Below are 15,353 nucleotides of genomic sequence, written 5' to 3' on the forward strand. Positions count from 1 at the left end.
CTTTTACTCCATTCCCCCACCCCCACCCAAGCCCCGAATTCTGCATGGATTCTGTGTAAACCGGGAAAGAGCGAGGGGACAGGGGAGCAAAAAGCATGGACTGAAGTACTCTGCACTTTTGTGCTCTCTATGAACTGTGAGTGAGCTAATAAATTCTTTCAGCCACTCAGCGTAGCATTCACGGATATCCCCCAAAGATTACACACACAAATCACTGCACAATGGAGGCCACCGGGAGGGCCCGGGCGTCACAGGGGCCCCCGACCCTGAGGACAAGCGCACATAACCAGGCTGGAGGGAAGACGGGGTGAAGGCGGGGGGTTTGTAGAGGAGGTGCAGCTCTACCCAGAGTCAAATGCTTTATAATGGTTGGTAATGGTATATTCAAGGAGGCTGGTGAAGGTGTGAAGTGAAACAGGCGAGGGTAGAAAAAGAAAGAATGAGAGAATAGCAGGGGTGTGAAAGGGAATGTGATGGATAAATAAAAAAAGGGATTAGAGAGGTTGAAGAATTAAAGTGGGTAGGGGGGTGGTGGGTGTGTGAGGGATTGCATGTTAGTGGTCTTGGTGATGATGAAGATGACCGAGGGGGGCGATTCCAACCCCACACACAGGCGAGCAGAAGCCGAGGAGGGACATAATTAACTCCTGGATCTTTTGTGTTTCTCATCTGACTGCAGGGCGGAGATGAAAGGGGCCTGCTAAGCCTGGTATTCCACCCCAATTACAAGAAGAATGGCAAACTCTACGTCTCCTACACCACCAACCAAGAGCGCTGGGCCATCGGACCACACGACCACATTCTCCGTGTGGTTGAATACACCGTTTCAAGGTAATGGGAGAAGTGTGTGTGTGTGTGTGTGTGTGTGTGTATTTCTCAATGTCTGAAAGGGCACATAAACTTCCACTGCCTCAAAGTCTTCACCAACTTACTTTGTAATGACTGTGAATTATTATAGACAGCACATGCAAAGTGCACCTATTCAACAAAAAATATTAATATGCATCTATATTACAAAACTATGATACAGAAATTCAAATGCATTTTACAATGTGGTCAGTTTGCATCAATCTGAGAAAGTGAAAGAGTGAAAATTCTCACAATCACAGTATGTTTTCATCAATTGTCAAATTCCTGAATAGTGAAATGTTTAAATAGGTAAAAACCCTCATGCAAGCAAGATAAAGAAAAATCCCTCTGATCACAGAACCCTCGAGGGATTGACTATTTACACTAACAACATTCATTAGACACAGTTTTTACCAGGAACCAGGTTAATCACAGTAAATAGAAAAGCTTCAGTGACACACAGAGTAATTTTTTTTCTAAAGATGCAATGAAAACAATTTTCGTCTTATGGGGATTTAGAATGTAGGTCAAACGTCCCAGCGAGCTGACTCTCACTGCTGTGCTGAAATACGTGATTGCCGTTCATTTGCAACACGCAGCCTGATGACAGTAGTATTTTGCCTTTTGCTGTCTTGATGCTTCACACACCCATCACAATGACCCGTGATTTAGAAAACAATCTTTTCTCACGAACGTGTTTAAGTGTTGGATTTTAATTAGCATAATCACAATTGTATGTTTGACTTAATGATCTAATCTTAAAGTATAGTCTTGGCGTGCAGTCTTTGTGATTGCAGCTTTTTTTAAATTGCAGGAGTAACCAAAATAACACATCATGTAATATTTGCTGCTGATATTGTGAAGCCAGACCCGCACTTTGCACAAAGAATTGTGCAACATTTTGAAACCGCTAACATCTTCAGAGTTTCACCCACGCACTCCACCTTTTCCTTAATGAGGTATCGCATTAGATTCAGACTTAATGTCTCTCGTTAAATGTTGGATTTTCTTTCGGGGTGTGATGTCAGCCTTTTCCCACCAACACAATTATTTTTTTTAGTGTGCGCTCATGTGAGAAAACATGTCTAGTCCTACATATTTCAAACCATCACATTTCTTCAGTGACCTTTCTCCAAACTGAGCTGCAGTTTTGGGTTAACTGTCACATTGCCGCATAGCCGCCATACTTGTTTTAGCGTGATGACAGAAACCCATTGACAGTGATGTGTTATGTTTTCCTCAGGAAAAACCCAAACCAAGTGGACACCAGGACAGTCCGGGTGCTAATGGAAGTAGCAGAACTGCATAGGAAGCACCTAGGAGGCCAACTGCTGTTCGGCCCTGATGGTCTCTTGCACATCATCCTGGGAGATGGCATGATCACCCTGGATGACATGGAGGAAATGGATGGACTAAGGTGAGACCACAACTCAAACAATCATGTATGATTTGTGTTTTTTTTTTAAATCCCAAGATTGAATCCTTTTCTAGCTTGTACCATTGTGAAGGTTTTTTTTTTTTTGTGTGTTTCAATACAGTGATTTCACAGGGTCCGTACTCAGGGTAGATGTGGACACGGACTGTTGTACGTCACCATATTCAATACCGCGGGACAACCCGTATTTCAACAGCACCAACCAGCCACCTGAAATCTTTGCCCATGGATTACATGACCCAGGCAGGTGAGTGAAACACTTGATGCGAAACTGAAACGATAGAATTCTCTAACAGATGTTCCCGGTAAAAACTCAGCTACAACCATGTATGCTCTTATGTAGATTTCCTACTTTGTAGTTAGCTGGTGTTGTCCCTGTATTCATATCCTATATGCTGTACTGTAGGTGTGCAGTGGATCGTCTTCAGACAGACAACGGCAGTCTCCTAATCCTCTGTACAGATGCCAGTGGCAAAAACACAACATCAGGAAGAATACTGGAGATCACTAAGGGTAAAGATTATGGTGAGTTATCATTGTATTGACAAGTTTGGAGTTGGTGTGAATTATTTTTTGCAATGTTAATGCAATTCACGATAAAAAAACATCTGAGTGCAATCTTCTGAGTTTTGTTTGCCGGCATTACGTCTTGAGAAAGAAATGGTGATCTATTAACCTCTTGGGTAACTTTTTGCATTTATTCTGCTAAAAATGACAAATGTCTCTCGTTTTGTGAGAACATGGTGTTTTGGCAGCGAGTTCACAAAATGCGCTGGGTTGAGTGCAGAGACAGTAAAGTTTAAATGTGAAAATGATGTGATCTAGTACAATTCCCCCCTTGTGGAGATCAGATTTGCCAAGGGAATGTGAGGATTTGTCCACAAGTAAGATTTAAAGCTGTCTACAACAGTCACTGTCTAGATGATGGTTTCGCATTGTTGAAAACACAACTGAGAGCAGCCCAATTCCTCCCACATTGAGAGAATAATCAATAACACCAGTGCCTTGACAATGCCTCGCCTATAAAGAAAACAAATTGGTGCGATTTGTTCCAAATTACACTGGGTTTGTTGGTTATCTTTTCCACACTGAGAGTTGATTTGGCAACACAAATGCATCTTTCAACCTTGATCTCTCACTCCCATTCAGTGCGCTGGTTCTTGTCACAGACCACCTCTCACCCAAACTCCAAAGTGATTTCAGTTGGGGAATGAGAGCCCCAAGCCCCGGATCATAAAGTTTTAAAAGCAGCGAACCTCCATTCATATTTCCCCCTGCCAAGACTATTGTAATAAAAAAAACGTGCCACGTGGCCTCAATATCACGCTTGTGAATTCCTGTGCCACTTAAAACAAGTTTTACACTTTTTTCTTTGTTCTTACAGAAGTAAGTGTCTCTAATAAGAACCACACGACCATTGTGTTTAACTTTTATTCATTTTTTTTTATTCCCATTGAAACAAAACCACACTTGCTCTAGATATAAATTGTAATAAGCGTTTAAGTAAATAAGTCATAATCATAATTTTATGATTTTGTGTGTTACATTTTTTAATAAATACATTCTATCTCAGTGGGATGGAATATTCTATGATGAGTCTGGTAATGTGTGCAGTCAGGAAAAGCAAAGGGATGTTGAGAAGCGGCTAAATCAGACCTTTACATCCTTGTCCCTCAGAAAATGAGCCCTCTGTCTATGACCTGCAGTCCAGTGGGGGGGCGCCACCTGTGGGAGGCTTCATCTACAGGGGCTGCCAGTCAAGAAGACTGTACGGCAGTTATGTGTTTGGAGATAAAAATGGGTGAGTAAGAAAAGGGTTGACTATTGAAACAGCACTGATTTAATAATGTAACATGATGTTGTATGTTGTGAAATCTTCATAGACCTCGATGTGTACTTTATGTTAGAAAGCTGGTTCCATTTTTTATTTGATATATTGTACTAGCTTAATCTTGTGGCTATTGAACTCAAGCACGAGAGGAGGCTCATGGCCTCTGGTGTTCAAGGTTTGATACAGTATGTGTACTTGAGATTTACTGACAATACAATGGCTGTAGTAAATGACCCGACTCTGTGTGTTTTGGTTTCCCACAGTAACTTGAGGATCCTCCAGAAGTCTGTGTTGTCAACATCAGCAAGTGGTGAACAGTGGCAGGAAAAAGCTCTGTGTCTGGGCTCAGCTGGCTCCTGTGGCTCGTTGCTTGTGGGACACATCTTTGGTTTCGGAGAGGACGAACTGGGTCAGTGCTGCAGTGATACGAAATTTACACAGTTACTCCAATTTTTTGTTTTCAGTCTCTTCCTGAAATCTCAGTCTTGCTCTCTCTGCATTCTGTCTTTCCTTTGTCTTCCTTTTTGACTTCAAATTACAGAACAGTGGAGGTCAAAATCATGTAAAAATCCTGGTTTAGAATTAGTTGTATATTTATTAATTGGTGTAAACTTATTTCCATTTTGGAGAGGAATTTTCAAGGTGGTAATTTAATATGTTTGTGATAGAAACATGATTGTAGAACACATAGCCAACAGGAGGACATTCAGAACAACAGGGAGACCAGTACCTGACTGACTTTACCTCTGTGGCACATTCCCAACAGGTTATTAAATAGTATAAACTTCCTTAGGGATTAATTGTCATTTCCATAAGATAGCAATAATACTGCAAAGACCCACTTCTTGTATCGGGCCACCTACAAGGCAGTGTTTTGCAGGGGAGGAGAGATGTGTTACTGTTTACCTGGAGTATTAAGATAAGATAGGGTGAGCTGAGGTGAGCGGTTTAATATGATACACAACATTTTCAGTCAGTTTGACCCCCACCAGACACTGACAGAATTATTATCTGTCAGCCCTGGTGTTTCTGATTGCAATGAAAACATGATGTGGATCACTGACACAGCCATCAGAAATGTTTAATCACAGTGTCTGCCACGTCTTGGAGTTATTATTTTTTATTATTATTTCTGCAATTGATCATGATTTGCGACTGGTGGAAGAATCGTGGAGGGGATGAGAAGGAGTGTGTCTCAAAGTATGGGCCCCACAGACACATGTTTACAATTTGTCCTCTTATGGAATTTTCTCGCAGGCTTGTTCCTCATTAAATTATCTGCCTGGTTCCCAGTCATGAGTATCCAATTGTCCCATTAAACTATTTCTTCAAGTCCTTTGGCAAGTGCGGCCTTGCAGAAGCTTTAGCTTCACTTGCTTCTTACGGTTCTCCTCACATCTTTGTATCCTGAGCCCTTTTTTTTCTCATTCTTGCACATTAACTAAATTGATGTTGAAGTGTTATTGCACTTATTTGTGACCTTAAGCTTGAGGTTAATCACCAGGAATTATTCGGCACGTTATAAAGAATGCTATGCAAATCATGCAGATGGATTTTGTGACTCGTCTGTTCTTCTTTTTTTTAGGCGAAGTCTACATCCTGGCAAGCAGTAAAAACATGGCACAGTCGCATAGTGGGAAACTCTTCAAGTTGGTGGATCCCAAAAGGTACAGTCAAATAAATACTAATTTAGTTTTTTTCCGTATGTTTGTAAAATTTCTCAAATCTCTTTGTCTTTCCAAGTTAACATCTTCGTCGGTGTCTTCTATGTGTATGACACCTCTTTTTCATCCTTACATGTAAATATTTGTATTGCTTTTAGTTTTTGCTTGTTTTGCTTAGTGTTAACCATGCCCCCACTCGATCACAGTGAATCCTCTGGATAATTATCCAGAGTTTTGACTGGGGACTGGCTGGAGAAGCCCCCTCTGGATAATTTCAGGAGACTATCCAGAGTTCAGTGCGGGTCTGAAAGCAGCTATACAGTATATGGAGATCTGACAAGGAGCCATGGATCTATCATTAATAACTTTTCAGAACAGTAACATATTTTCTTGAAGTCTTCACTTCTCACACATGCCCCCTCCACACACGTATGACTGTGACCAGAAACTCTTTGCCCTTTAACAAGTCATCACATCACCACATGCTTTGGCCAAAACAAATGCTGCCAATGTTCATTTTGGTTACTATTGGCTGCTGGTTATTTTCAGAGCATTCGACAGCAGGTTTTATTCTGCTGAGAGTAAGGGAAATGCAAAGGCACCTGTTGTCAAGCAAAGAGACCTCCACTTTAAGCAAATGTCGAAAACATACGCACATGTACATACTTATAACGCAGTGCACATTCGTCATAGTGGGAATGGTGTTAGTCTCTGAGTGGTGCGATCCAGACCATCTCCGTGCAGTCTTATGCTTAATCAGTTGATGTTAAACAACTGGAATGTGTGCAGGAGTGCAACTTCATAATTCAAATGTGTGTGTGTCATAATACATACCATATGCATCACAGTATTAGAAATTATTCCCATAATGATGGATCTATAAACTGTGCAAAACCAAGTACATGCAGAAAACATTTGTCACTCAAGACCTGAAATATGCAGACGGGGCATGAATTCATCCCACATGACACAGGAGGGATGTATAAGCTTTTCTGTCTGATATATGACTGCCCCCCATATTCATATCTTCTTATCAGAACTATGGTAGGAAGTTGACAGAGTGAGATCCCGCAGGGTTAGGACCATCTGCTCAGGTCGTTGTGTGGGTCATGCCCAACTCTGAACTCACTAGATGCGCAGGAAAAGTCCCAAATGAATAATATTTCTTCAGGCCGGATCAGATTTGATTAAGAGAGGCAGATAATGAAAGAGAAACAGACTCGGAGAGAGCAAATTTGCATACCTCCGAATAATAATAGAAACAAATCCACAACTGATTATTCCTGGGTGACGACAGTGCCACCCAGGCATTAACACAATTAATTACACCACAGATGTTTCAAAGGGGCCCTGGTGGCTCCCTCCAAATTTATGTTTTCTGGCATGGCCGTTGGATGCATTTCTCCCGAAGAACAATTCTTTCCACCATCAGCTGGACTTGTTTAGTCTGTGTGGACCCTGTGGTGTTGGATTCTTGACTCCTAATACATTCAGGCTTCGTTATTAGGATCTTGTTACAGGGAGGACGGAGAGGGGGTGACAGGGGAGAGTAAATGGGGTAGCTAACGTGTCTGACCTCAGCGCGTTATCAAGTCTGGTGGTCCTCCCCTTCTTTCTCTTCCATACTGCCGGGACATCTGGACCCTACAGCTTTCTCAGAAAGAGGTTTGTTTTAGAGTATGGTGGTTTTTGTGGTCAAGTATAGCATCGAGCGCCGTGTTTTGATCAACTGTGTTTGGGAACATAGACGAGGGGGGAGAAAGGGGAACTGTGGGGGAGAGCGGTAGAGGCGAACAGGGAAACATCAGCCATAAAATCCCTCAGCAGTGTTTGTGTAAACATGTCCTGACCAGATGACTTCATTTCTAGGTATTTGTTTGTCAGTTGGAGTACCCCTCCAATAATAAATAGGCCACCATGCATTTTGAAACATGTTGAATGTGTGTGGTGTGAGGGTGTAGGCGCAAGAAGGGAAAGCGAGATAGATCCTGTGTGTGGTACAGCAGTGGGATAGAAATATCTCAACTCATATTATCTCTATGTGATGACCTGAAGATGTATTTAAGGGTTCAGAATAAGGTTTAAAACTTTAGATTCTCAATTATCGATTAAAATGTGAAGAATGAGTAGCCTTTGTTTTATTTAATGCAAAAGACATTTGTTCAAACATAAAAAGGCTTAAAAATAATCTTAATATTAATGGTAAAATATGTGAATATATAGATTTCACTTGTTTTTTTTCCCCTTCTTCGTCCATGAGCCGGCAACAGTAATTGAACGAAGCAGTAGCCCTCAAACTGAGTAAAAATCCAGCTTGATTGCCCAAATATTGCAGGCAGGTATTCATTGGCAAGTTTGGCCACTATTCATTCCCACTGAGTCTGCATTTAATAACATAATTATTTATACATTGAGAGCATTATATTTATGCCAGGAACAAATAATACAAGAAAGATTCTTCTCTTTTTCAGAGAAGAAACATACTAACAAACAATGACATGATGATACAGCACAAGACGGGGATTAGTTTCAGTCCCTCTGTGGATAAATAATACACCATGGGAGCCACGTAATAAAGTTACATGTTTATAATATAACTCTAAAGGCACATGTTGCCCTCCATCCATGCATGGACACAATCTGCCTTGCTCTGACTGTTGGTCCTTGGCAGTAGCTTAATGTTAATATGTATAAAGCCCAAACCTCCTGCTGATTCCTGGTGTGAAATGCAATTTGCTTTTCTGTTTGTTAAAGCCCCTCTCAAGAGAGAAGAAGCTTTATCATGACGGACTTTTCACACGTCCAGGTTTTGTCAGCTGCTGGCTGGACCTATTCAATTACATCGAGCAGAGACCTTAAGAAGACTCTGAACTTCATATAAGTTCCAGGGATTCTTTTAAAAAAAAAATTTTATGAACTGCATTAGGCATGGAAGTCACAAGTCATTGGATCTGCAGGAGAAGGAGACTGCGGGTGCTCGTTTGTGGATATATTTATCTGTATGTGTGCCTCTCTGTATCTTACTGTGTGGGTGGTGGGTACACGCGAACATGCACATCTGTGAACGTGTGGTATGCTAGCTCCCAGCACGCCGCAGAAAGAAAAAAGAAGCCTTTTCTTTATTTTCCTATCCCTCCTAAATCTTCCTACATCTCTGCTGTGGTCCTCCCCTTGACAAAGCTGCTTGCCAGTCCCACTGAATAGCCCTGGCTCCTACAATACACAGTAAATTTCTTGCACAATTAAAACAGGGAATGAAGCTACAAAAGAAGCCCCCAAACAATGGAGTCAGATGACAAAACAGCAAAAGAGACCACACTGGGCCGTTTGATTAAGCCATTGTTGGTGTGCACAATGTACACCACTCCACAGCCCTTTTCTCACATATACCTCGTGTCAATCAAATAGCCCCTGCGAGCCAACAAGCTAAACACACACGCGCACACACGCGCGCACACACACACACATAATAATCAAACATATCAGGAACAAATTTGAGGTGGAGCAGCCACACTGCTCCGACGGCACAGACCTGAATGGATGTGTTAAGATCTGTTAATGTTTAGCTGATATCAGGACAGTTTTCAGTTCTTTACCCACAGTTTCTCTATTTCTCTGTCTCAGCTTTGCAGCCATTCCTGAACTCACACGCTTTACTTGCTTTTGCACTCTATTTTCATTTTAATTAAGTCTGGATTTGCAATGTATTTATCAGATTTTTTTTTTTCTCTTCGTCATCTCGCCCTCTGTCAGTGTAACCACCTCGTGTGTGAGCACCGTCGCCCTTCTCCCACTCCCTCGCTCTCCCACATACACCACCCCTCCCAAAGTTGATGAATTCCCACAGTGGCTGTTGACCCAGCTGCCTTTGTCAAGTGGCGCTACCAGCAGGTGCTGTTTTCACAGCCACCCTGGCAGTCGTACAAACTGTTTAGTAGCGCTGCTGACCCCTGCCTACTATTAACAGTGTTAGCTACAGACCCCCCCAATCCTCCAGGGACTCTTACTCTTTCTCTCTCTCCCTCTCTTTCTGTTTGCTTCCCTCCTTCGCTCTTTTTTAACTACATGCAGCCTGCAACAACAAAAGCCAGTGTGGATGGAGTCTGGAGTTGGGTGCTGATGGGAGCATGGGAATCGACACCCCCCACACCACCCACCCGCCATCCTCCAAAATTAAAGCAACTTTAACGCACACAGTCACAGTATTGTCACCGCCATCAGTCAGTGTGTCTGTCGGAGCCCTCGCAACACATTTATCAAACTGGGAAGTGAACACTCACTCAGTTAAATTAATGCAGTCGTCATTACACAACGTTGTAGTTACACTCATTGACAGATTCTTAACTGGATGCTGGAATCTGTATCTTTCCACAAAGTCAAATCTGTACATTAGGTAGAACACATATATATTTACTGTACTATTAAAGGTCAGACCAGGTGAGAGCGAGAGCATCTAAGAGTGATTTCACACACACGTAATGCAGTTAATGAAAGACAGTGCTGATTTCAGCCCTGGTTGGAGAATGTAACCTCCACCTGGTTTTGGTTTCTACTGCTGATTGACCATTTGTCCTGCATAGGGGAGCATTGAGGCCCATTCTCCCATGGACTGGGATTACGTACATACAGTAATTAACCTCACTGCCCAGTGCCTCTCAGTCATCATACCAGTATCAGTCTACAGGACTCCCCATATCGTGCCTGTGTGAAAGATTTTGTGTTAAGCAAATAGTGCCTCTTTGGCTGTTTATGTCAGTCCAACAGAATCTTTCGCTAAACAAATCTATATTTCCTCTTCTCTCTCGTCCGCAAAAACACACACACACACACACACACAGACAAATGTGTGTGTGGCCGATGGGCAACAGGCGGTAACACACGCTTCAAATTTGAACTTGATTACGCAGCCGCGGTATTATTTCCAGATTTGTAGAGCGTGATATGAAATGATTCTGTTTCAGCCCATTTGCTGCAGTGCGTGTCTGCATGTTTGTCTTAATACGGAACGATCACAATATGTCTCTGTGGTGTTCAGACTCACACACACATCTCCACGCACATGGCATGGAGATGTGTGTGTGAGTCTGCATTTTCCAAATCATGTTTATATCTGTGGGAGCCCTGTGTTAACCTTATGCTGTGTTTTGTTCTTCAAGTAGGGTGAAATTAGGAGAACGTGAGTGAAATAAAAATACGGGTATTATCCCAGCTGCAGAGTTTTGATTCATCTTCAACAGTAAATTCACAATTGACATGTTATGAGTTTACCACATCTAGGAAGAAAATCTACACATTATAAAGATATAAACACATCTTAACTTGCTGCAACGATTTAAAAACATATGTCTTAGTATTATTTGTCATTTAAAATTGCTCCTTTATTTTACACCTTTAAAATGTTACTGAATCCTACTTCAGACAAGAACATCTCAACTAGTATCTTTGCCTCCTTCTTGACTGAAACGGTGGCACATCAGTTGCCAGTTCTCTTAAACACTCGGCCTTCACTCGACACTGCTCAAGTTGAGAACAATCGACTGGTCTCGTTACTTCTTATCTAAGGGTATCAAGGGCAGTTGTCAGACAGGTCTCAGGAAATTTTCTTTCTTTTAGAGCACCCACTCCACTGAAACAGCGGTTATCTGTGTCAGAAGTCCTAAGGGCAGCTACTGTGGCAGCTCACTCCTCAGTTCTTATCTTGCTGGACCTATCAGCAGCTTTTGATACCGTTCAGCATCCTGGTGTCTGTATTCTCCAGTATGGGCATCTTGAGCAAAGTGCAATGTTTTTTGACAAGTACAAATGTCCTTATTCCATCCCTTCCTCTAGAGGGGTACCCCAAGGCTGGATGCGAGGGCCCCTTCTCTTTCCAATGTACAACACTTCCTTAGGTCTAAGTCACCGCTCACATGGCTTCTCATATCACTACTATGCAGATGACACCCAGTTATATCTGTTATTACCGCCTGATGACCTCAATGTCCCAGCAGAACTCATCTAAGAACACGTCAACTAGGTCTCAGTCTTACGGGCTTATGCTTGTTGCCTGACATTGCTATCCCTGCACATATGAGACAACTAGGATGATCCACAACAGCGTTTGGGGAACCAGCTACTGGAGTTGGGATCTTCTGAACAATGTTGTTCAGGAGTAATATGAAATTAAGCCCTGACCCAGCATGTGTAGTTTGTTACCAGGCCGCTGACTTTCCCTCCTTCTTTTTAACCACTGTTGCAGGCCTCATGCCCCAAAGGAGTGCCAGCGTCAGGTGGAGCCTCCAGAGCTGCTGATGACAGCTTGTTCCAGACACTGTAAGAACGGACACTGCACTCCGACTGGCAAGTGCTGCTGCAGCCCAGGCTGGGAGGGACCATTCTGCCGAGTTGGTGAGTACCTTGAAGTGTATTTTCTGGACAAATCCACGAGTTATTTTCCAAATGTGTTTATGAGGTTTAGTAATATACAACATTCACAGAAGGTCTGCCACAGTATTTCCTCTAAATCATCAGAAACTTGACCTTTTGGGTGTCTCTTCTCAACTTTTCCTATTTGCCTTTTAATCACCTCTGTTTTCCTCTTTTCCCTCCATGTGATGTAGCCAAATGTGAACCAGCCTGCCGTAATGGAGGAGTGTGTATGGAGCCCAACAAGTGCCTGTGTAAGAGCGGCTACTCCGGCGCCCAGTGTGAGAAGAGTGAGCGGGGTATGCCCAACGACCAAGAGAAAGACGGTATACTGGACCACATCATTGACATGACCTCGTACCTCCTAGATCTGACCAGCTATATCGTATAGGGGTGCGCAGGGGGGGGCTGCTCCCTGCCGTCATCCTCAAGTTGACACAAATCTACCTACCACCACCAGCAGACTCTAAGGAGGTGTCATTAATATGGCCTCTTAACCTCCCTCACACCCACACAGGCATGTATACATAACATACAAATACACACAGGATCCCCGTCAGACTTCTTTTCATCCACATCACCAAACCAAACTCTTCCTCTTTTCGCCTATAAGCTACTTGCTCTTGAGCACCAGGCCTGGCATCCAAGCCGTGTTCACATTTTAGACAGACCTGCAGACAGCAGCGAGATGATTGACAAGCATGGCCAAGTTACGGAAGTTCCACTAATATATTTCCTCTCTCGTTCAGCAAACGTCCGCACACGGCCGACTCCACAGGAACAGAACCTACATGGGAATAAGACCATTTTAACCCAAGACTTTGGATCTTTTCAGGGGCTGTCTGTTGCCTTACTCAAGAGCCCCCCCCCCAAAATGGAGTTTGAGGCATTTCAGTGGAGACAGTTGATTGTTCAGGAGGAGTGGTGTGGCTCAAGATCCAAATTGTGTTCTTGGTCCCTTCAAAAGCCTGCAAAATAGATGTGTACACACAAAACACAGACTTTTAAGGAACCTCAGCTTCAGCTGTAAAAAGCTGAGAAGTCTCTGAGAATCATGGGTCAGAGCCCACCGTGCTCCACTATTCTAAAGGCACTAACACAAGAGGGATAAACCATGTTGTCTCACTTTTGATGTTGTATTTAGTTTGCGGGCACATTGTCATAAAAAGCTATAACAGTATACTGTGTGTATACTTTGTTTTGCAACACTCTTTTGCTATCAATGTACAGAATAGATCTACAACAGAGGACTGTTACCTAATGCAGGAATAGGAACGACTGAGTGAGAACATTGTACTTTGTCAACGCCAGTTTCATACAATCTGAATGGAGTTATTAGCTCCCATGCACTGTATTCATTTTTGTTTTTATTAACTTTATTATTCAAAATGAATTTAAACATTTATTAAACGAGCAATGAGAGTAGTTTCACACACACACACACACACACACACACACACACACACACACACACACACACACACACACACACACACACACACACACACACACACACACTAGAACAGGTATGGTTCAACAAACTCCTTCCATGGTGTCACACACTGAAACTGAACCCGGACTCAAAACTACAAAGGGAAGAGATAGCGCAGTGATGTATATTTCCAATAGAGCTTACCTAAGTACTACTTAGCATTGCAAAAAAAAACTATAGCATTACTATTGTTATCATAGAGGAGGGTTTATTTTTTTAAGCGTAATAATATATGGGAGAGAATGGTGTTTATAGAAAGCAGTTTTACACTAAGCTTGTCAGTTCATGTCATTTCATGTTGTACTTATACATATGCAGCTTTTCAATAAGAAAGACACGTGAGGATACAATTCTTTCTACATTTGTTTTATTCCAATAGGAAAGTAATGCATGTCTGTGCCTGCCTAGAGTACTTCACAGCAGTTGGCTGAGTCCATCTAATTCTTTCCCCCTGACACATGATTTTATTACGACTGTCAGAAACGTGTCTTTGTTGTGAGATGTTCAAAGATGCTGTCGGGCCACCATGTCATTGTGGAAGCAGCTCGGAGTCGGAGTCAGATCTTATCTGTGCAGAGCAGATTTCAAATTTACCTGAGGGTCTGTCTAATGGAGATAAGCCTGACAAAAAAAATGGCAAGATTGAACGTTTCCCTTAGAAAACAGTTAAACACAGGCTGGGATTGTCTGGACCCACATCAATGTGTTAATTAAATTCATTCAGAGCCATTCACATGCAGCACAAACGCATGCATGCCCATTTTCACCTGGAGACTAATAACAGATCTTATTACCAACTTTACATTTGATCCTTTGCCATTTCAAATTCCTTTAAAAATATACTTCACAGAACCATCAGTTATTGTATTTATTGGTTTGAAGGCAAATACTTTTGATTCTGCTTCCTCCCCGACTTTTATTTGAAAAACTGTTTCCAAGTATGATGATTAATTGACGCTCATTGTCCATAAAAGATGTATCTGTTGTTCATCTCCCGCCTCACTTTTGTTTGCTGAAATAAAACTCTACCTGGTCGAAATGAGTCAAAATGGAATTCATGCTGTAAAATGGAAAATTATCATTTTTTTTTTAGCACTTAATGTGAAAGTTGCATTGTAGCTGCTGAGACGGCGTGGTGTGAATAGAATAACCATTTTCATTATTTAAGTAGTTACACAAATAAAATAATTATTTAAGTTCTCTGTTGTTTTTACATTGTACTGTATGTGACAATTTTTTTATTCCTGTATTGTAAATAAAACTAGGGATAACTTTGTTTCTCTTCAGAAATATCAATATGTCTATTAAAATTTATAGCATGTCTGAAAAACATTTGTCTCTTTTGTTTTGGCTTTAACAGTGTTGCTTGTTTATATTCATAGTTTTATTTTTCTAGCAATTTCCAGGAACAAGCTTCCCGCCCAATTAAATATTTAACTTTATGTTGATTTATTGTTGCAGACTTAAAATAAAATTATAAAAAATTCTAGGACAGATTTTACATTGTGGATGTTCAGTTCACCCGCAGTCCAAAAGGCTAAGTTAATTTAACAATTAGTGTATTTCCATTATGTTTGCTATTTAATAACCTGCTGTTACATCTTGGAAATTAGAGAAGTTAACAAAGCATTGTCACCACAAGGTCATTTAGTAGCTGTGCAAGAGCTTTCAGTCACA

At 41.8% G+C, this 15,353-nt stretch overlaps 1 protein-coding gene across 2 annotated transcripts in view; it reads left to right on the forward strand.

Moving 5' to 3' along the window:
* Positions 1-15,008, forward strand: part of LOC118100750 (hedgehog interacting protein) — a 31,398-nt gene extending 16,390 nt beyond the window's left edge. For both annotated transcript variants that reach the window (XM_035146116.2, XM_035146123.2), the window contains exons 5-13: positions 680-831; positions 2,093-2,266; positions 2,388-2,531; positions 2,691-2,809; positions 3,962-4,085; positions 4,379-4,524; positions 5,701-5,782; positions 12,018-12,166; positions 12,379-15,008. In XM_035146116.2, the coding sequence (XP_035002007.1) occupies positions 680-831; positions 2,093-2,266; positions 2,388-2,531; positions 2,691-2,809; positions 3,962-4,085; positions 4,379-4,524; positions 5,701-5,782; positions 12,018-12,166; positions 12,379-12,575 (1,287 nt within the window). In that variant the 3' untranslated portion in view covers positions 12,576-15,008. The remainder of the gene's footprint in view (positions 1-679; positions 832-2,092; positions 2,267-2,387; positions 2,532-2,690; positions 2,810-3,961; positions 4,086-4,378; positions 4,525-5,700; positions 5,783-12,017; positions 12,167-12,378) is intronic.
* The last annotated feature ends 345 nt before the right edge of the window (positions 15,009-15,353 follow it).

This window comes from Hippoglossus stenolepis, chromosome 2 (assembly GCF_022539355.2).
Source record: "Hippoglossus stenolepis isolate QCI-W04-F060 chromosome 2, HSTE1.2, whole genome shotgun sequence".
Taxonomy (NCBI): domain Eukaryota; kingdom Metazoa; phylum Chordata; class Actinopteri; order Pleuronectiformes; family Pleuronectidae; genus Hippoglossus; species Hippoglossus stenolepis.